Below are 20,797 nucleotides of genomic sequence, written 5' to 3'. Positions count from 1 at the left end.
TCCACAAATCTTTCTTGATCTATAGGGTCTAGATGGCCCCACTGGAGAGAAAGGCGAACGAGGTGACCAAGGGATACCAGGACCATCAGGATTGCCAGGTCCTATTGGACTTCCAGGATTGACAGTAAGAATGGAAAAGACAGGCTGCTCTTTCCTGCTTGGTAAAGAGAAAATAGCATAGAGCAGCATACAAGGGCTCGTTTTCCAAAATGCTGAGTGCCCTGGAGCCTCAGAGCCCTACCCCTTTGTTAGGTGTCACAATGTCCGTCAGGCCTCCAGCAGTAGGCAGGGAATATGAACCACATGGTCTGTTCCCACTTCTCCCGGGGGAGCTGCTGCTTGCCAGCAATGGGTGGTTCACAGGCAGCTTCAATGGAGGGAGACTCCAGAGCACAGCCGGTGGTGACAGACTCTGCTGTTGTGTGCAGGGAGAGAAGGGTGAGCCTGGGGAGCATGGAGACAAAGGAAATCCAGGAGAATTGGTAGGTCACCTTTCTTGTGTTCCTTCGTGATCTCGGCAGTAGGGGAGGGACAATCTGGCAGCAGTGCTGCTGGAAACAGGCACCCTCCACCCTCTGGTGACACCCCTTCACTGAGGACAGCAAGCCTTGTGCTGTGGGACTGGATCGCCAGCTACCTCTGACTCCTGATGCCCTCCTTTTCCTGACACAAGAACAACCTATCTTACAATCACTAGTCAATAAGGAATGCCTAGGGAAGAAGAGAAGAGCTTGGAAAGCATAACAAATATTTTCCCTAGTATTTGCAGTAAATGGATTTCCTAGCAATTATTTGCATGTGTATATATACTATGTATTTTCTTTTTTTTTTTTCAATAGATTTTAGAGTTCTTGAATTTGCCCATTCTCCCCTCAAAGCTCACCCCTAGCTTTGGAATGGTTTGCAGCAAGGAGTCCCACAGGCTATTGACACATGTGGAACCAGATGCCTTCTTTCCTCTCTTCTATTCCTTGACCCTATAGGTCCTTGTAGGAATGGTGGTAGAGTAGTGGAAGTGGACCTTTCTATGGGAAAAACCTCACTGCTTTCCCTCCTCTTAGATATTGGCAACTGCTGCATAACCTTCCGCAGAGTCCTGCTGCTGCTTCCCAGCTACTCTGCCTGGGATTGCTGCTGCTTCCTAATGCAGTCCTTAGGGGGAGTCTAGGTTTCCCAGCCTGGTGGAAGAGCTCTGCTGCACCCTGTGTCCTGTCTCCCCTCTGAGCAGCCCCACTTTGCCCCTGAGGGCAGCACATTGATGGTGACTCCTCTTGCATTGCTTTCTAGATATCTGGGCCCCCTGGACCCCAAGGCCCTCCAGGACCTCCAGTAAGTTTGAGTGATACACCTGAGGAGCAAGGCACTGGGAATGGGATTAGAGCAGGCTGTGGCTGGGGAGGATTCTGTGTGGAGGAGACAGAACCACTGCAGTGTTGAAAGGGGAACATGCTTAGTATCACTTCCAAGCCCACCCCCAGAGCAGGTCAGAGCTACAGTGGGCTGGGAGGGCAAAGAAAAAAGGTTATGTTAGTTTGAGCTGAAAGGAAGACAGTAGCAGGATGGGATTAAAGGGATCAACTGCAGAAATTGTCTTAATAGCACACCTGGCCCCCTGCCAGGGTGTGCTTGGCAAGAGGCTCCTCGTTAGAGATGAAAACAGTACATGAAGTGCCCATTACACAAATAAAGAGGCTTTTGGGCTGAGTGTTTCTGCTCCAGAAAGCAAAACCTTTGTACTGCAGGCTTAACTGGGATACCTGGAGCTTAAAGCCCATCCTGAAACATTACTTATATCTTGTTTCTCATCCCAAATACAGGGTCTTCAGGGTGTTCCAGGACCCAAGGTAAGGGTACAAAACATTATGTACTGAAATGTGACGGAAATTGTCCAAGGTGCTAGAATTCCCTTTAGTAACAGCTTCCTCGTGTTCAGGTGGTACTTTTCTTCCATGTTGGTAAGAGGATAAATCCTTCTGGATATTTTCTTGAAGAAAATGGATTAGCAGCTCTCATTTTGGGACAAAAAACAGTTGAGTGGAAACGTACAAGGAGAGCTGCATCTTTCTGGTGACATTCTGGGCAAAGATTGGAAAATGTGCAAAGTGTTTTAGTTCTTCTGATTATCCTTAATATTTGGCCACCAGCACTGTTTGGGTGCTAAAAATGATGGGTATGTTTTAAAAGGCCTTATGAACAGGAATGGGGGGGGGGAAAGCTTTGGGTTACATTTTGAATTTAAGAAAAAGGAGTATTTTGTTTAATATTGCTTCATAGTTTATAATACAGAATTTAAAAAATACAGTTGGTAAAGGAAAGCTGAAATTATTTTTTTCTGAAGTGTTGAAACTGATGCCTTAGCATTTACAAAAGTCTTTCCAAACATTATTTCTGTATGATTTTTCTTCAAAGCTTGTGCATACCTGTCATTCACTTCCAGTGGATCCACATCTTAAAGTGTAATCCCACTGCATCAGATAACTTCTGGTTATTTATATTTATATACAGAAACAAGAGCAGGGAGAGCAGCACTATAGTGAGCTCTGAACATCTTTACCCACAGGGCCTGAGTCTCCTCTTATTGCCACTGAGTTAAAACAGGTGCTCACACAGGGGTAATTTGACAGTGGTTTTCTTCAGCTTAGGCTGAGAATTGGGCTAAAGCATTACTCTGCTGCCTCTTCTGAAGGGAGAAATGTTTGTTATGTAAGTGCTGTTATGGTGGGTTTATTTTCTGCTTCATCCTTCCTTTAGGGGGAAGCAGGGATTGATGGAGTGAAAGGAGAGAAGGGTGCCCAGGGTGAAAAAGGAGACAGAGGGCCACTGGGATTACCCGTAAGTATCCAGGAAGCAAGCAGCACTTTGTGAGCCAAACTTAATATCAGCTGTAAAAAGATCCCTCAATAGGAGACGCACGTGGGGATTTGGTATGTAAAGTCAGAGAAAGAGATGGTCTATAAATAACTGTGCCTTTGCTTTTTAAACTCAAAGTCTCAATTTCTGTACACAGCCTTCAACTTCTAGATCTGTTGAATAGATCAGTGATCACTTTATTTCCTCCTGCTTCTGGCAGGACTGGGAAAAACAAGCAGTAGCTTTCCTGGATGTTCTCTGCACTTCAGGACAAGACCAGAAACAGAAGCTGGAGATGCCTTCCCCAGCCATTTGTCTCCTGGGCTAAGCTTTGTACAAAGTGTGGTTGTTGTTAATGCAACCAGCTTCTTGGATAGCTGGAACATTCCTGTCACTTCTGCCATGGCATCAGTGCTCCTCCTGAGCCAGCGTGTCCCTGCTTTGTGTGAACTCGGTCCCGTTAACCTGGTGTTAGTGCACTGCTTGGCTTAGTGAGAGGAATTGGGCACAATGTATTACAGAGAAGTTGCAGGAGCTTTAGATACAAACCTGATGATGAGTTGGTGGTAACTTAGTCCCACCCAGTTGTTCCACAGCCCCCAACTTCTCTCATATCATAAAAAGCACTGGTGGCACAGCAGACCTTCTCCCTTTGCCAAATGTTCTGCCTGGAACGAACACTGCAGAGTGCATCTCATGTACTGTGTGGCTTTCTCGTCCTGTGTTTGACCACCCAGATCCCTTGTCCCTGACTTTGGCTGAAATGTGCGTGTCTTTGTAAAATGTTTTCCTCCTTTACTTGTGCTGAACAGTAGTTCCCTTCTAGAGCTTGGATGAATCCCCTCTAACTCTAGGTGCTTAAGTGAGCCCAGCATGAGTACATTCCCTGGGGCTCCAGGCAGAGCCAGGGGGGAGAAAGTGGTGGTTTTGGAAGGCTCAAAGGGTGTGGGATTGTGCCTCAGTGAAGCAGTGAGAAGTCAGAATCCAGTCCCCTGAGAAATGCAAATGGAAGTTTTCTGTGTAAGTGGTTATTCCTTATTGTGGGGTATCTGGACAGGGGAGGGATGTCCTTGTGACAGTCTGAGCAGAAGATGCCTCAACAGTTATCCCAACAACTCATCTTTGGGGCAGGGAATGTGTTAGTTGCTTCTCCTACACTAGTGAGCCCCATGGGGGTCCAAAGGTGCCTTGGCTTTTCCCATCACTCTTCCTGAGCTGTGGAGGTGGGAAGACTGGCCCAGAAGTGTCTTCTTAGACATGGTTTATATTTGGATCAGCAATATTGGCTGGCCAACCAGGAAGCACAGCCAGTAAGATCAGATATTGTGGAACTTATATCCTTTTTCAGAGCCACTGAACTCTCTTCATAAGATTTCCGAGCCTGATCCAACGTGTCTTCAGCCTGTCAAACTAAATGCAGTGCCACGCAGGTTCTGAAATATTTCAGACTGTAAAATGCTGAAGCTGGATCTGCTGCCTTTTTCTGTGACTTGGGGCTTGACATCATGCTGGAATTCCAGTCCTGATTGTCTGCAGTAGCCTTGGAGTTTGTAATGCTCAAGTGGAGGAAAACTCAGTATTTGGTACTTACATCCTACCACAGCTTTCCCTCCCAACTACTGTCATACAAGCCACTGGGCTTGATGGGCCTTGGGGAGAACCACTGTTAGGTCTTATGGATGAGGAAATTCAGGGCAAGAGCCAAGCAGACAGAAAAGTGCCACTTGATCTCAGTCTGGTGTAAATTTGCACTGGTGACATGGGGAGATGAGCCACCTGTTTCATAAGCCCCCAAACAACTGCATGTGGAGTGGAGCAAGCCTGCAGCTGACCCAGTGCACACCAACAGTCCCCGGGTTTCTTGGTAGCAACTTGAACAGCTGATGGTTCTGTGCTGCTTGTAAATGCTTTGGTGACCACCGGCATCTGAGCCTTGTGTCTCACCTGTGTTGCCCAGCCTGCCACAAAGGCAATGCAGATTCCAGCTCCACTGTCACATTGTCCTTTTTGCCACCTGTCACGGAACAGCTGCTTCCCCAGGAGCTTTCCTGGTGGCATTGAGAGAAGGAAATTTGCACTCTTAAGAGGATCTGAAAGTTGCAGGTCAACATTGTATGTATTCAGTGTTTCTATGTTTTTGTTGGTTTGCTTGTAAGTGCCATCATCTGTCCTTGAGATCTTAATTTTTGTTAATTGCAAGCATATGTTTGTCTCAAGTCACTGCTTTACTCACCTCTCCCCTCCCCTCTCCTTTCCCCTCACCCTCCTCCCCTCTCCTCTGCCTTGTTTTTGTGAACCCTCCCTGTCTGTTCAGGGTGCTTCAGGTTTAGACGGCAGGCCTGGACCACCGGTGAGTTCCATTTCTCTGTTACCCCATGTTCGTCCTCCCCAGTATCGTGACTCATTCTGTGTCTTCCACCTGAGTCTTGTTTACACCAGGAATAATATTTTTATCACAGCAGGCTTGGGAGGGGTTAAACTTAAAATGAGGATTGATGTCACACGCTTGTCTTCTTTGATGTTATGAGTCTGGATCCTGGGCTCACAGCCTACTTGTTCCTCTCTGTCTCAGTAACAAGACGAATGAAACCTCTGCATGGTTCCATGATGCTCCGTTCTCTTGTTCTCTATCCTGAGGGATCTCCAGCCTGCTGGTCCCCATAAGATGGGAGAGGGACTCATCATCAGGAACTGTAGTCATAGGACAAGGGGGAATGGCTTCAAAATGAAAGATTGAGCAGGTTTAGATTGGATATTAGGAGAAAGTTCTTTATTGTGAGGCACTGGCAGAGGCTGCTCAGAGAAGCTGTGGCTGCCCCATCCCTGGAAGTGTTCAAGGCCAGGTTGGACAAGGCTTGGAGCAACCTGGTCCTAGTGGAAGGTGTCCCTGGCCATGGCAGGGGGTTGGAACGAGGTGATCTTTAAAGTCCCTTCCGACCCTAAACCATTCTATGATTCTAAGTAATGCAAACCTGGTTCTACAAGCCACTCTGCTATTATTGGATAACAGCTGTTAAATAACAGCCAAATATTTTCAATCCCTCTTGGGAAATCACAGATCACCCATGTACAATCCATTTGGCTATTTAAAAACAAAAAGCAGTTTCTCCTCCTCAGTATAGCTGGGAATAATTTCAGCTGCTCTGACTTCTGAACAGAATCTGAGTGGCAGCTTATACAGTCACTTGTTTGGGGGAAACTATAGATACAGTTTTATAGATGTGCAGGGGAGATTTCAATGGCACTAAATGATGTATAAGTGCAGGCAATTAAGATTTCCATGGCTGCATGAATCTAAGGAGAGCCTGATTTTTCTCTCTTCCTTCACGATGCTGAAGTTGTGTGCTGCATGAGCTACTCTTCCACTTGTATTCTGCAGACCTTAACTTCTCTGAAAAGCTCTCCTGATCTGCATGAGCTGTCCTGCTCGCATCAGAGGGGTTACTTCAGTGACTAAGGATTGCAGACTGACATTAAGAAGTGCAAGACCCTTTGCTTTAAAGCTCTTAGAAAAAGACTTTCTCATTTGGGAAGCTTGCTCCTTGGTTATTCCTAGGAGTCAGGTAACGTGCCTCAAAACTATCCCTTTATCGAGGCTCCATGAAGGAATTGTAGGTCCATACCTATGGGATTCAAGGAGTCTGTACAAGGAGTCTGGGTTGGAGACGCCAGAATCCTGCTCTTAGCCAGAGGGACTATTACTGAACCACCATGTTGCCAACATTAAAGATCTCTTTGATTAATTTCGCAAAACCCAGGCAAGTCTCGTGAGCACCAGAAAAGAAGTTTGGTGTGCTGGTGTTTAGGGACCGAGGCTGGAGAGCTGGCCAGAGTAACGTCACGTACACCGATACGATTTGAGCATTGTTCTCCCTTTATTGTTTACCTATGCAAGCTTATATCTACTTTTTGCAAAGATTCACTCCCAGTCCCTCTAGACAGCCTCTAATCAGTGGGGGAGACGACCAGTGTATAACTTTGCCAAAGACTTTCAGGGCTGCCTGCAGCCAGGTGCTTTCCAGGCTTGCCTGCAGCCAGGGGCCAGTTCAGGGGCTTTTCCTCAGCAACCCTGGGTTGTCCAATCTTCCCAGGGTTATCATATGCCCCTGTTCTACAAGGAATCCCTGTACACTGGTGGGAGATGGCCTCTGTGTCAAAGGGTTAGGAAAAACACTGGGTTTTCCTGTCAGCGTGACTGGGAGCCTGGTGGAGTGACATGAATGGCAAAGAGGGAGCAGAGGGACTGGAGGATACCCCTCCCAGCTCACATCTGTGCCTGTGCACACCTGCATTCAGCACTGCAGCTTGGGGTCTGTCAGCTTGCATGAACGACTGACCCAACACTTTCCATTTTGCTCAACTACGCTGACTTGAGGTGGGGCGGGGGGGGGAAAGAAAATAAGGAAATAATCAAAAAGAAAAGCAAATTGCTTATCACATGTGTAAATGGCCTTTACTCTGCTACAGCTTTCAGCCTTGTCTGGTATAAACTAGAGAGAAAGAATTCCTGTCTGTGGAGCTGGTAGAAATGTTTGCTGAAACACTTGTCAAGAGAGCGCTTCAAAATTAGAAATGAGGCTCTGTATGTTGTTGCTGGTGTGATCTAACATAGCAGCTCCAATGTTCTTCAAATTGCCTGTACCGACTACTTCAAATGCATCGCCACTAACACTGAAAGCTGTAGTGGTGCTAGGTGCCTTCCACCACCAGACTGTCCTTCCAAGCTGTGCTTTTCCTAAGGGAGTAGCAGTGTCTCCTGGCTTTAATGAGACCCTGGAATAAAAGCGTCCTGATGTGTTTTCCTTCCTACAACTGCAGGGTACTCCAGGACCAATTGGGGTTTCGGGACCAGCAGGACCAAAAGGAGAAAGGGTGAGTTTGCTTCAGAACTGATGGATGCTCTGTAACTTCTCTGAAGATACAACAACTCTGAGGGATGGAGGGAGCTCTAGGCTTTTCCAGAGCTGGAATTGCCCTCTCCTTGTGCATACAAGACCCTCAGCTGCACCTCTTTGGTATTTGAGTAGCTCATCCTTGGGGGTTTTCAGGTGCTTTGAAATGCATCCTTTGCTTTTTCTTCTATGGTATTCTGCTACCTGTTTGTACTGAATAGGAATGTTAACAGTTTCTACTCTTTTATATCCATTTCAGGGCAGTAAAGGAGATCCTGGAGTTGCAGGACCAATGGGGCCAGCAGGGCTTCCTGTAAGTATGGAATAGCAGGGATTTATCTCCAGAGCCTGTGCCTTGCTGTGGTTGACAGCTGAAGATGCTGCAGTATTACAGTGTTTGCAGTCACAGCTGAGTTAGGTGTAACTCAAAGTTAAAAGATTTCATTCGCTGTGGGAATGACAGAAGAAGCTGAGTAGCTTCAGAGCAGACTCAGAGTGATGTGGAGGAGGCTGAAGGGAAACTGTTAATTCACCTTTGTCCTTGAACTACCAAAAGAAGCTGTGGGGGACTCCCAGGATGTGTATCTTAGTCCAAAATGCTGCTTTTGAGCAGCTCCCCTTACCTTTCACAGCCTGGATGCCTGCCTCCCCAGCTGTATGGGAGAGTCCTGTCTTGCCATTGCAGGGACAAATGCTGCCTTCAGTGAGGTTAGTTCCGCTGTCTGGGATTGCTTTTTGCAAAATGGGGCCAGTGTTGGTGCTCTGGTCTAATGCAGTCATGGAGTTGCTTTGTTGTTTAACACAAAAAACGAAGTTTGCTGCATTGTCACAACTAGTTTGTTTCTTATCTGAAGGCCCTTAAGGTAATAATAGTGCTGTTGCAACCTGGATGGTCTGATGGAGGTGAAGAGAAGGTTGTCTGCTGGAAAAGTTTTGTTTTTGACATAGGGCCATTGGTACAAATGGAAAAAACCCAAGCTCCTGAGCACACATTCTTCTCTGTAGTGGGAATACAATGAAACCTACTCGTTTTTAAAGTATTTCTTTTTGTGTTGATGCATTTCAGGGTTTACAAGGTCTACCTGGTGACAAGGGAGGCCGGGTAAGTTGCTAGGCGAACTCCTTGTATTTAATTGCTAACACCTGTACACAGTGACATCCCAGTTAACTCCTGAGCACCTGTAGCAGCTAGCATGTGTTTGCCAGACCTTCATCCAAGTAACCTTACACACATTTTAGAAGGTGATACCCGTAGCTCATTCCATCACCTGGGGCATTGTGCTATATCTCTCTGAAGGCTGTAGGAGGGATTTTCTAATGTGTTCATTGTCGTCACACCTCTGTTCTCACTGAAGCACAGGACTTGAGTTAGGCCAACATGGTGTGCTTTAGGAAATCCAGCTTATCTACTTACTGATGTGTGTAGGGATTCCTGGGAGAATTAGCTGAGGTGTAGCCAGCAAATCTTATTTCAGTACTCTGAAATTGTCCCTGAAGCATGAAAAAGAAGGTTGTCTTCTAGCAAATGATCCTGCAGAGAATTTGGAAGATGGAAATTTGGAAAACATAAATTAAATTTGCCTGCCTTGAAGAATCAGACATAAAATCTCCTCAGGCATTGTCCTGAATGGAAGTGATGGTGAACAGCTGGGTCAAACCCGGTAATGAGAATGGCAGCTTTCCCATCATACCACCTGTGTTATAGAAAGGTAAACATTGCTAAGAAGTGCATGTTGAGAAGCTCCTTCTTTTTCACCAAGTTTTCTTGCCTATTGAGGCTTTGAATCTGAATCTTTTTGATAAAAACATTTAGGAGCTATGGTTGAATATAATTTATATTCAGAAATATAAATGACTTTTGGATTGGAGTCTGTAATATTACAATTGTATAAATGTCAAGCAGTTCAATAGAGTACAAGTGTATGTAGTCACACACACCTTTTATTCATAAGAATCTGGCATCACCTAAATTTATCTGGAAATGTAATTTTTTATAGTGCATGTGCCCGTGTGATTATTTCATTATGTGGATTTGCTTTTGATGCATAGTGAGTGTTCTCTATCCTCTATCTGCAATGGATTTCTGACCTTACTCTGCACAGAAAGGACAGTTTTGGACAGCACTAGCCAGCTGGCATCTTAAACTAGGGGAGAAAGGTTCAAGTTTCATGGGAATGGCAAAGTTCTCCCCTTTTTTGATCATTGCATTTCTGCCTTTGCTTCTTAACTTCCTCTTCACTTTTGTTTTGCTTGTGTGGCTTCTAAAAAATGTAATTTTTAATTCCTAGACTTTTTCAGTTGGTTTTTGAACTGAGTATCTTAGTTAAAAAAGGGATCTTTCATTAGCTTTCATTAGCTGGGATTTCTCTGAGCTCTGGCATAAAATCAAGTGAAAACTGGGAGAAATTGCAACTCCTTGTAGAGGATGAGTTGGAAAGCATGAGTGGGGAGTTTGACTGGCCCCTTGAAGTGTGCATGCACTCTGCCTCACTGCAGCCCATGGCTTGCAATGGAAAAGTGTGAGAAACTCAGGAGTGTAAATGGGCAAGTGCAGTGTCTTAGGGGACCCTAGAAAATAACCCTTTTCCCACTGAGCCTTTGTCCAGGGATTTCCCCTTACTCCCTACTCCGAAGTCCCAGTTTGCCAAAATCCTCTCTTTTCCTCTAGGCTTTTAAAATCCCAGAAATGCTCCTGCTGCTCTCTGCTTGAAGCAGGAGATCAGCGTAGCTGTGCCTGGGGTTGTGGCACTAATGGCAGTGGGAACAGGCAGCATTTTGTGTAATCCAGCTGAAAAAGTGTGAACCCTGAACTTGTCCTGCTGTTATTTTAATGCCTGTGGGGGTTTTTGTGTGTGTGTGTGTGTGTGTGTGTTTGTGTATCTTCCTTGCTCCTATAGGTCCACCTTTGTCCCCTTTATCCCTTCCTCCTCTTCCACCTTTCTTCCTGGTTCCTTCCTCCAGAGCAACCCATGCTGTGTTTTTCCTGGATTATCCTCTGCATTCCAGTGCTTGGTTCTGGGTGACTTCTCCTCATTGCCTCTTCTCTCCAATCCATTTCTCTTGCCAGCTTTGGGTTTAACATTTTTTTTAAAAGAACAAGCAGCAGCCTGTGCTGTCTGATTTTATCCCTTAATTCCTTTAACACTCCCCACGAGGACCCTAAGTTCAGTTCCCCGTGCAGCAGCCCCTTCCCTGTTTCATGCTCAGCAGCTTCGAGAATTTCCTGTTACACAGAAGGATTTGGTGTGGATGTAACTGACAAATACCACACTATGCCCTGCCTTGTGCTGCTAGTTAAGAATCAGGGACCAGTTGCTGCCCTGTGGCTGTGCTGCCTAGGACTACTCTGGTCTAACAGGTTTTTTGGGAGAGCGCTAGTCAGAGCATCCCAAAGGACAGCCAGACTGTGCAGATTCTCGGGGTTGAATACTTCCTTCATTCTCTGGCTGAGAGTTCCCTGAGTGAGACTTTCTTTGAGAATGGGAATTCAGAGGCATAAAAAAAGCATCTCAGTGCTATCCCAGAGCTCCAGTGGCAGAGGGACTTTCCCAGCCAGCTGGAGATTGAGATAAGGTGGCACACTGCTGGTCAGAGGGGTGGTTTCCCATCCTGTGTAGTCTGGGGTCAGCCGGTTCTCCAACTGGAGAGAGTCTGGTGTATGGGAAGCCCCGACAAGTGGTGTGATGATCCCTTTGATGCTGAGCCCTCACAGTCTGTCAGAGTGGGACTGCAGCCACAGCCACAGTGTTTATGCAGCTCAGTTACTGCTCAGCAGCTCCATATGTTGATCTTCACTTAAAATCTCAGAGGGATAATTATTTTAAAATGTTTCCGAAATGTTTATTCTTTTTTAAACTATCGCTGACATTTGTTTGAACTGGATGATCCTAAAGCTCTTGTGTATTCTTTTTTTTCTTGGACTAAACTATTATTTACAGGGGGAGAGGGGCAAGAAAGGCTCTAGAGGGTCTAAAGGGGATAAGGGAGACCAAGGAGCACCTGGATTAGATGCACCCTGTCCGTTGGTATGTCCTGTTTCATCAAATGTATTGTTTTAAGATGTGTTGATGGGGAAGACAGAAGGAAATCATAACATAAATAATAGTCTTGCAAAAGTACAACATTTGGGTAAGGTCTGGCTGGGTTCCCACCACAGCCTGTGGCAAAGCTGTGGGACCAACTGATCCTCTGAGAGATCAGGCTCCTGAGTGACCATGGTTATGTTCCTTCCTCTTCCAGACCTCACAAAGGTTTGGGGTACATGGGATGTCCCATGTGCTGGGAGCCCGGGGCTTTCTCCTCTGCGGATAGAGCCCTGTCTCCTTTGCTGCTGGTTACAGCTCTTCTCTGGAGATGCTCGATAGGATCAAATATACGTGATAGCAAAACTGGAATGCTGGTTTCCTTGTCTTGGAATAACAGCCAGCTGATATGATGGCCTGAGAGCACACAGGGCACTTGAGCTGCACTACCCAGAGGGAAAACAAGTCTCAGTTATCCTAAATGGGATGTGTTTCTGTCAAAATAGATTGGCTGTAAGTCTAGGCAAATTAATATATACAGGAATATGTGTACATTTTTATCTAAATTCATATGCTACAGCAAATGCTGTCAAAAATCTGCTAGCAGTGCCGCAAATTCCAGGAGTACTTGGGGATCATGCTTTTAAAAATCCAGCTGCTGGGTTTCCTAGTGAAGATCAGAGGAATGGATGGTTTTGTAATGGAGGAAACGCTAGTCCCATCCTCTCAGCTTTAACTTAGAGAAGCATCTCCTGGCTCATAGATGACAGAAAACCAAAAACGAAACTGATGCTGATGCAGACAGGGGTCTGTGCTGGGTGTGCAGCTAAGTGCCCTGTGCCAGTCCCAGCAAGGACTCGGCTTCTCCTCCTGGGACACAGAGCTGGCTGGCACTGAATGAAATAACGATAGTGGTTGATTTCATAAACAGGGTCTCCGAGGTTTTAAAGGCGAGAAGGGTGAGCCGGGGCTACCTGGGCTGGACGGCCTGGATGCCCCATGCCCATTGGTATGGTGTACCTTCCCTTTCCTGCATGCTCATTTGCTTTTTGGCTCTTGGTGCTATTTTCTGATCCCCCAAACAGCTGCATGCCCTAGAGACACCCAGCAGTTCCTTCCTTACCTGTCTCCATCTTCCCTTCCTCTCATAGCTGCTGTCAGAACCAGGCCCTTCCCTTCATTCTGATTCCCAGCTGCTGTCAGCAGTACTTTGTGGCATGAGGAAAAGTAGAGTTGGAATGTGGTTTTATTTACAATTTCTTCAATTCTTCCTTTGCCTTCACTTTCACAGCTTCCAGTAAACCTATGTATGCAGACCCAGCTCTGCACTGGCTTGGCTTCCTCACAAGGAGCTGCTATGCTTGTGTCCTTTATTAACTCTATTTTTAAGTGCCTGTGTGTGTTGAGCACAGCCTGACATGGTTCCATATGACCTCAGTCACCCCATACATAAGATGACTGAAAATAATAGTTATCCCATCAGTAAGCCCATGTGAAACATATTAATGGGGACAGTTAACCTCTCTGCTGAGTAATTCCTATTTATTACTCTCCCCAGAAGTCCAAACTGTATCCATAGTATCCAAAAAACTTGAATTTGGGATTGCCTGTTTCCCAATATCCATCTTATTTGAGTGATAAAATGACTGTTGTATTAGTGCCTGATCTAGCTCAACAGCTGTAGGGCAAAAGTATTCTGAAACACCTAACCCCAACTGATTTCTAAGTATCCCAGTAAAGGTCATCAATTTATTCATTTTCTCTGATATTTCTGGAGATGCAGCATTCAGGGTGGGATTTTTTTCTCCTTAGGACAGTCTCAACATCTCCGTAATACAAAGAAATTTGTACTCCCCTGCCCTTCCGGCCCTGTTTGGCCTGACAAAGTTTGCTTGAGTATGGTCCTTCCAAGCTTTACGCTCACTTAAGGATGTTTGATGCCATCTACTTTGGATGGGATATTGTTAGTTCACTAGCTGGAAAAATGCACCCCAAAGCAAAAAGCCACATTTAGTTCAGAAGGTTTTCCTAGTTTCTTGAGGAAAAAAACAAAACAGGAAACTGCCATAAAAAGCTGTTGTTATTTGAGCTTTGTGAAGAGCTAACATAGTTTTCCATCCAGTATTCCCTCCTTTAGGTGCTGCTGTTGCCTCTTTGGGGCAGTGACCACTGTTAAAGTCTCAGTTGCAGCTCTCTAAATTCTGGGTAGCAGAAACTTCTTCCAGTCCCACAGGTGAAGCTATACCTGCCCAGAACAGTCCACAAAGGAGGAAGACCACAGAGCCATGTGTTTTGTCTCCCAGTTATCATGGCCAGGTTTCTATAGAGTAACATCTGGCTGAATAAGGCCCCTAATTTTGCAGGTGCAAGGATTTCACCAGTGCCCTGGTACACGACCTTTTTGGTTTTGTCAGTGCTCCCAGTGAGGATTCACCCCACATGGCTGTATTAGAATTCACACTATTTTCGTTAAGGGAGACTTGCCAGAAAATCTGATGAAATACGGATGCTGTTATTTTTTTATACATAGTGTTCTGGCATGCAAGCTAGCTTGGGAACGTGAATAAGCATGTTTTTTGATCCAGCTAGGTTAGAAGCTTAGCATCCAGCTGACACATCCATGTGTGTAGCTTATGGAGGCTGTGAACTGACTCTTTGCACATCTGAGATATGTGGAAGGAGATCCTTGGTACTAGTAAGCATGTCATGTTTCTGTTCTTGGCACATTCGCCTGCAACAAACACTTCCTTGTGACCCTGATCTTCCTTTGATCCCTAAGCTGTGACTCCCTGGCCTCCCATTCCTTCATACACCTAACTTCCCATCTCCTCCTGCCGTGCACTACACCAGTCATTCCTATCACCACCAGTGTACCAATGGGAACGCCACAATTTACCCAGTAAATAACTTGTAATCCCGTGTTTCCACGTAGTTGGGGGAAGGGGAGGAAGCAGCACAAGGAGACCAAAGTCAAAAAATGCATTTGAAAAGCAATATTGTTGTACTATCATGGTAACATTCATGAGCCCCCTGGAAGTGCATCTCCAGTAAATAGTTAATTTCTCAATATACTACTGTGCATTTGCTTTTCTGTTTGTATTTTTTTGGGGTTTCCTGGGGAAAAGTGATAGACCACGAATCTACCATGTGCACACAGCACAAATATTTGACTTCTCATGTCAGAGATTTATCTCCTTACATCTGACTTTATCTCCTGCCCCAGAGCACCTTAGCACTGGTGTCACATCCAGCCCATCAAAGAGGGTTTCACAGGGTTGAAATGAATGGCAGTCATTTACAAAAGCATTTCCCAACCATGGAGCCCAGGACATCACCGTTGCAGAAGTGCTGGGGGATTTTCACAGAAATCCCACTGTGTTATTGAAGCCAAAGCCCCTTTTCAGGGACTCAGCTGAGACATCCTGGACCAGCAGAGGGGCTGCTTGCCTTCCTAATTTCCCGGGAGCAGGATCTCCCCAGAGGCAAGAGGGGATAGCTGGGCAGTGTCTCACATGACAAAGCAAACCCTTTGACAGATAGGGCAGAAAAGAAAGGGAGGTTTTTTCCAGACCCTCCTCAGGGTCTGAGGTTAGTGCTGACTCTGGGGTTTGGTTTTAAGCTCAATGTTACATAGCCAAGCCTGAGGACGCAGAGCAGCCACCTCACACTTCCCACTGCCAGCCCCTGGCAGTATTTTTCTGGCTCAGTTGGCCCTCCTGTGTTCCTTCTCTTCTTCCTTCAAGGAAGCCTGAATAGACTCCTTTCTTAGGAGAGAGTGGTTCTCGGGTACATAAGTCCCTTGGACAGCGTGCAGGCATTTCCCTTCTTCACCCCAGCCCCTGCTTCAGGCTGCACTGGTTCTGCCAGCCGGAAGTCTGGGTCATCTGAATGGTGAGGAATATCTCTGACTATTCCTCCAGCCCTGGTTCAAACTGTTTGTTGCAGTAGTAGTTAACCCATGCCTTCCTTTCTCCATCTCTGTACTACTTTATGTGTCCTAAACTGCTATTTCATCCATCTTTTTTGCAGGGGGAAGATGGCCTTCCAGTTCAAGGCTGCTGGAATAAGGTAAAGTAATCTTGGAAACGTTGTTGTGCTGAGTTGGCAGTGCCATGGGTCCTGCTGATGTTTTTCCATGAATCTGTATGAGAGCAGAAGAGGTGTGGATGCATGGATGGGATTTCCAGGACTGTATCCCTGAAAAGTGGCAACCAAAACTCCTCCTTATTTGTATATCAGAGTTCAGCTCTATGGGCTACAAAGGAGAGAACTGTATCTGTGGCCTGTGAGCTGCCTGGCCCTGCTTCTAATCCTTGTACAAAGATGAGATTTCCATCTGGATTCCCTCAGACCCCACCTGCACTCCCCAGGGTCTGGCCCACCTTCAGTGCCCACTGTGGGTGTTAATGCCAAGTGTTCAAGCCACAGTGGTAGGAAGAGGGTGGAGGCAGAGTCAGCCTGGGGTGAATCTCCCTTCCTCACTTTGGCACCTGGGGAAGTGGAAAGGGTCCCTGCTGAGATCTGTCACCATTGCTTTTCCTCCTGGAGAACCCAGAGCCAGCTTCCCTAACAGTGTCCTTCCCCCCATGGCGTGCTCCTTCCCCCTGTGAGCTGTCACTAACTAACACTTGTTAGTGAGTTGTCACTAACACTTGTTTATGTTTTCTTTTGCAGTGATGATTCTAACCCTGGATTGGCCTGTGTGTGTTACTGTACATAGAATATTTATTTTTATACAGTGTTCTTCTCTGAAATGCCAGAAGTTATGCATTTTTACAAATTATCATAAAGTGGCATATTTTTTTGTACAGAAAATACTAGATCTCCCTTTTTTCCATTTGTCAGTTCTCTGTATTGCGCTTGTTTTGTCATGGAGTACAGCTGTAATATTTACATGGTATTTGTGCACGTATGATGAATATAGGAACTTAATAAATTATTGCATTAAAAGTGCCCAAAGGAACTGCCCTGTATAGATTTAAAGGTCATTTTCATTTTTCAAGCTGGATCATTCAAGAATATTTCAAAATATTACATATTTTTTATTAAAGCGAAACATTAACACTTCTGTTGTGATGAATTAAAGTGTTGCTGAAAAACCTCATGGTAGTCCCCATGAACTGGGAACGTAGAGACTCGCAGTTTAATTATCCTCCCATGAGCTAGACTAACCCTCCTGACAACAAGGCAAGAAATTGGTTGGCAAGAAATTCTACTCCCTTTCTAAATTGTAGGCCTTGAAGCAGCTTAATTAAAGTCTTATTTAAAATTAAGCATAACGCAGCATATACCTCGATATCCTAACAAATGTGTATTAGTGAAATCAATCCATATGACTTTTTAAAATGTTAACCAAAGGTCGCATGCAAATTTGCAGAGTGTGTAATTATCATTTGCATATGCACATCTTAATTATCCTTCCTGACCTACCTTTGTTGGTGTCTCAAGTCTAAATTACCCAGAGAGGAAAATACTACCAGACTAAAGTGAACATAAGTGTTCTTTCCTTAGAAAATGAGGGGAAAAGTGGAAGTCTAAATCTGTTTCCTAAAACATGTCTACTTGCCTTGGTCCTTCACATAGGGGCAAAGGCAGTGGGCATCCCAGGAGTTTCAGGGGAAAGCTACTAGTATTTAATGATCACAAAGGAGAAACACGAGTGGTGATGCATTAGTGAGGCTGATCCACCAAAATCCTGGTCTTTGCATGATGCTGCCACTACAACAGGAATTCAGCTTCTCCTGGCTACAGCTGTGCCAGTGGAAGGGGTCACCTCCACGAGGTTCCCCCATACTCAACTATTCATCTATTCACAAACTATTAATCAGTTGTTTTTCTAGACAATTCCATACAGCCTTTTAGCACCATCATAATAAAGTGACAGAGTAAGGGATGTAGTTCCCTTGTATACAGGGGCAAGGCCTGCTGGGGACTGCCCAAGGAACCCAGCCCAGCCTCTGACAGATGGATTGCAGCAGTCACCTCACCCTTTCAGAAATTTACTGAATTTCATCTAAAAACCAGTACGGTTTCCACTGCCCTGTGTCCCTTCCCTCCCCGCCCTGCAGGCTGTTCCGACTCCAGTGCTCTCACAGTTAGACAGCTCCTTGCAACTTTCAACCTAAACTAATTCATGGTATTTATAACCATTTGTTCTCATGCCAACATTGTCCTTGGGATGAAATGTTTCCATGCATGATGTTTTCATGAGATGCTTGGTGCAATGGAGCTGAAACAGCATGGAGAGAAAATGAACCACAGAGCACTGAGGGATTCTTGTTGGTTTTCTCAGTAATAGATGTCATTAATATAAGCCCCAGCTCCCTGTTAAAAGGCTTTGCAGCTGTGAAGCTGAGCTAATTGGAACAGCTGATGTTCCAATTGTGTTTTAATTGCACACCTGTTAAAGAAAGCAGTTACTAAAGGCCCAGCCCGGTGTACTCCTAGTGCTTTGGGTTTGGAAGGTTGTAGTAGCAGCAGTGAGTTCCTGCTCTGATCTTGAAGCATTCAGCTGCAAGGAACGATGTTTGAATGCTTCAGTCCCTTCTCAAAATCCTCGCTCTTCTTAATCCTTAAAAACATAGACATCCCTAGGAGAACCTGCCAAAGCTTCCTGTTCCCTTTGGTCTGTGTAGCATGGTTTTTGTGTAGCTGGTATTTGTGATTGCACTGCGTGGGATTATTGTTGGTTGTTTTTATCTGATCCAAGAGCAAAGCGAATGCACATCTGTTACCTTGTCCTGACTACAGGATTCTCGAGGTGATGCTGTACGTGTTTTATTTCTCGGCCTGATTTTTGACTGCTGTATTTGTGAGAAAGCTCTTGCCTGAGGTGTGAGGGACCTTGAAGTGAAATTGCCAGAACTCTCGAAAGTACCTCACTTGGGTCAGCAGAGACTTAGCTACTACTGGGAAAATGTGTAGGGTACTCTCTCATCTGTCCTAAAGGTTGGGAAATGGTGACAAGTGTTCCCTGTAGCTGCTGCAGATTATAGCCTGGGATTTTCATTGAAGTACCAGACAACCATTTTGTATTGCTGTTCTACAGCCCCAATATTGATCCAATCTCATCAGCCACTAGGGATAGACAAGAGGTCTCAAATCAGTGACACCACACTGACCTGCTGCTCTTCCCAAACCTAAGCTCCTTGCATGTCCAAAGAAACCCCAAGGGGGCAGCTGGGTTTGTACCACCCTGAGTGTGGCAGTTTAGTTTCAGGCTCTGTCCCTACTAAACCCGTAACCAGGGTACTGTTGCTGTTGATTCCTGTCAATTCTGCCTGGCTGTTTTCATGTGAAACCTTTTGTCTGCCACTTCAAGGGTCAAACTCCTTGGTTGATAGCCAGAAAGTGAGTCTGAGAGTGGAGAAGCTTGGAAAATGGCAGCAGAGTGAAAGGAGGAGGCCCTTCCTGAAGATTTGCTGGAGATGTTTTGGAAGTTCCCTCCTTGGAGCCTGGGAAGAGTTCCTCGGTGGCACACCAGGAATGTGTGCCCAGATGCTGCCTGCTGGGGCTGCGGGAGCTCAGCATGCCAGCACTTTCTGCTTTGCTTTCTGTCGTCCCCCAGAGGCCAGTGGCAGGGGTTGAGAATGGCACCATTTATATTCTTTTTCTTTGGTCATTTTCACTTCATTCTACTATTGTGGTCAGACTCTTCAGATGAAGAATTAGGCTCATTTTCCAGCAGCAGCTGCATAAATGAGTGCAAGACATAGACAATATTTCTGGGAGGGGATCCTTTGATCCAAGAAAGAAACTCTTTTTGAGCAATTCTCTTTAGAAAAGCAGAGGAATCCCCATGTTCAGTTCAGACTGCTGCTCAGAGAGGATAACACTTTTTGCTACCATTTCTGGTTAGCAGATGACAAACTTCCACCTGTATCATTGATGATTCCATCTTTAACCTTTTCATCACAAACTTTCTTCTCCTGTTTGGGGTTTTTTGAACCATACTGAAGGCATGAAATATGTTGTCAGAAGAGGAAAATGTGGAGTGTGGAAAAAGTCTGGTTTCACTGACTAATTCCTTTGCTTCCTGTACTTGTGCTTTGGTCTCCACTGCACCCACTGGATGTACTTTGTCTGGAGCCCTCCAGAAATGTTTTCTGCTGGCCCGTTAAGGCCATTTTGTGGGTACATCTCCACAGATGTACTTCCAGATGGAAAAGAAGGATCACAAAGGTTCAATTCCACTGTTACATGTTTTAATATGTTCACTAAAGGGAAATAAAGATTTCGCAAAAATTTCCCAGCTGCCTGAAGGGCAGAATATACAATCCTGGATACTTCCTACCAGCTGCCATGCAAACCTGGCATCCTTTACTCATCCCTTACCCCACTGCTGGAAGTTAACATGTAAGCTCAAGTGTCTTTCCACCACAGCTTGTGCAATTTATTGTAAAAAACCCCAAACCTAAAATAAGTACCTGTCTTTCGAACGTGACAAAACATCTCTACTTCCCTGAGTGCATTGGGAATCCCGTTGGCCCAAGTAGTAAACCACATATTTAACTTTGAGGGAGTGATTCCCCACTGGCTTCAATGATGCTATTTGCATTGAAATACTTTGGTGAGCCAGGGCCATTGTTACTAGAGCTAATGAGTGATATTATCTCAATCATTAGACAGATCCAAGTGCTAAGAAATTCACGTTATAGTTAGGGAGAAAGTGCTGATTTCAAGCTCAAAGGGATGCCATTAACCCAGAGTCATCCCAGATTCAAGCACTCTTTGTCAGCAGGGGTGGAGTCATTCTGACCTTCTGATAAGGACACCCATACCTGACACCCATCTCCTCTCTCCAATGCACAGAAAGTCTACTGTTAAAATAATTCCAGGTTTGCAAAGAATGGGGGAAAAGTTCTGCTTTCAGGTTCATCTGAAGAACTGCAAATTTTTTTCTTAAGGTTTCTAACGCATGTGTTCAGGAAATAGAGTAGTGGGGGAAGAAATTGTTTCAGTTGGTAACCAGGCTGGTGGAAAGATTAATTTATTTGATTTGTAGGTTTTTTTTATTTTTACTCTTTTATTTGG

General features: G+C 45.3%; 1 protein-coding gene across 8 annotated transcripts in view; it reads left to right on the top strand.

The window, feature by feature from the left end:
• Positions 1-20,791, top strand: part of COL13A1 (collagen type XIII alpha 1 chain) — a 103,554-nt gene extending 82,763 nt beyond the window's left edge. For 5 of the 8 annotated variants that reach the window (XM_017746419.1, XM_017746416.1, XM_017746422.1 and 2 more), the window contains 12 exons: positions 26-124; positions 429-482; positions 1,288-1,329; positions 1,818-1,844; positions 2,752-2,832; positions 5,165-5,200; positions 7,669-7,722; positions 8,002-8,055; positions 8,809-8,844; positions 11,681-11,767; positions 15,794-15,832; positions 19,086-20,791. In XM_017746419.1, coding sequence (XP_017601908.1) covers positions 26-124; positions 429-482; positions 1,288-1,329; positions 1,818-1,844; positions 2,752-2,832; positions 5,165-5,200; positions 7,669-7,722; positions 8,002-8,055; positions 8,809-8,844; positions 11,681-11,767; positions 15,794-15,832; positions 19,086-19,118 — 642 coding nt within the window. In that variant the 3' untranslated portion in view covers positions 19,119-20,791. Of the gene's footprint in view, positions 1-25; positions 125-428; positions 483-1,287; positions 1,330-1,817; positions 1,845-2,751; positions 2,833-5,164; positions 5,201-7,668; positions 7,723-8,001; positions 8,056-8,808; positions 8,845-11,680; positions 11,768-15,793; positions 15,833-16,438; positions 16,738-19,085 lie in introns of those variants that run through there. The other 3 variants (XM_017746415.1, XM_017746420.1, XM_017746417.1) reach the window with 3 other exon arrangements.
• The last annotated feature ends 6 nt before the right edge of the window (positions 20,792-20,797 follow it).

Source organism: Corvus brachyrhynchos, unplaced genomic scaffold, assembly GCF_000691975.1.
Source record: "Corvus brachyrhynchos isolate BGI_N302 unplaced genomic scaffold, ASM69197v1 scaffold279, whole genome shotgun sequence".
In the NCBI taxonomy this organism is placed as follows: domain Eukaryota; kingdom Metazoa; phylum Chordata; class Aves; order Passeriformes; family Corvidae; genus Corvus; species Corvus brachyrhynchos.
Note: the sequence above shows the minus strand (reverse complement) of the source record. Positions and strands in the feature narration are given on the sequence as shown.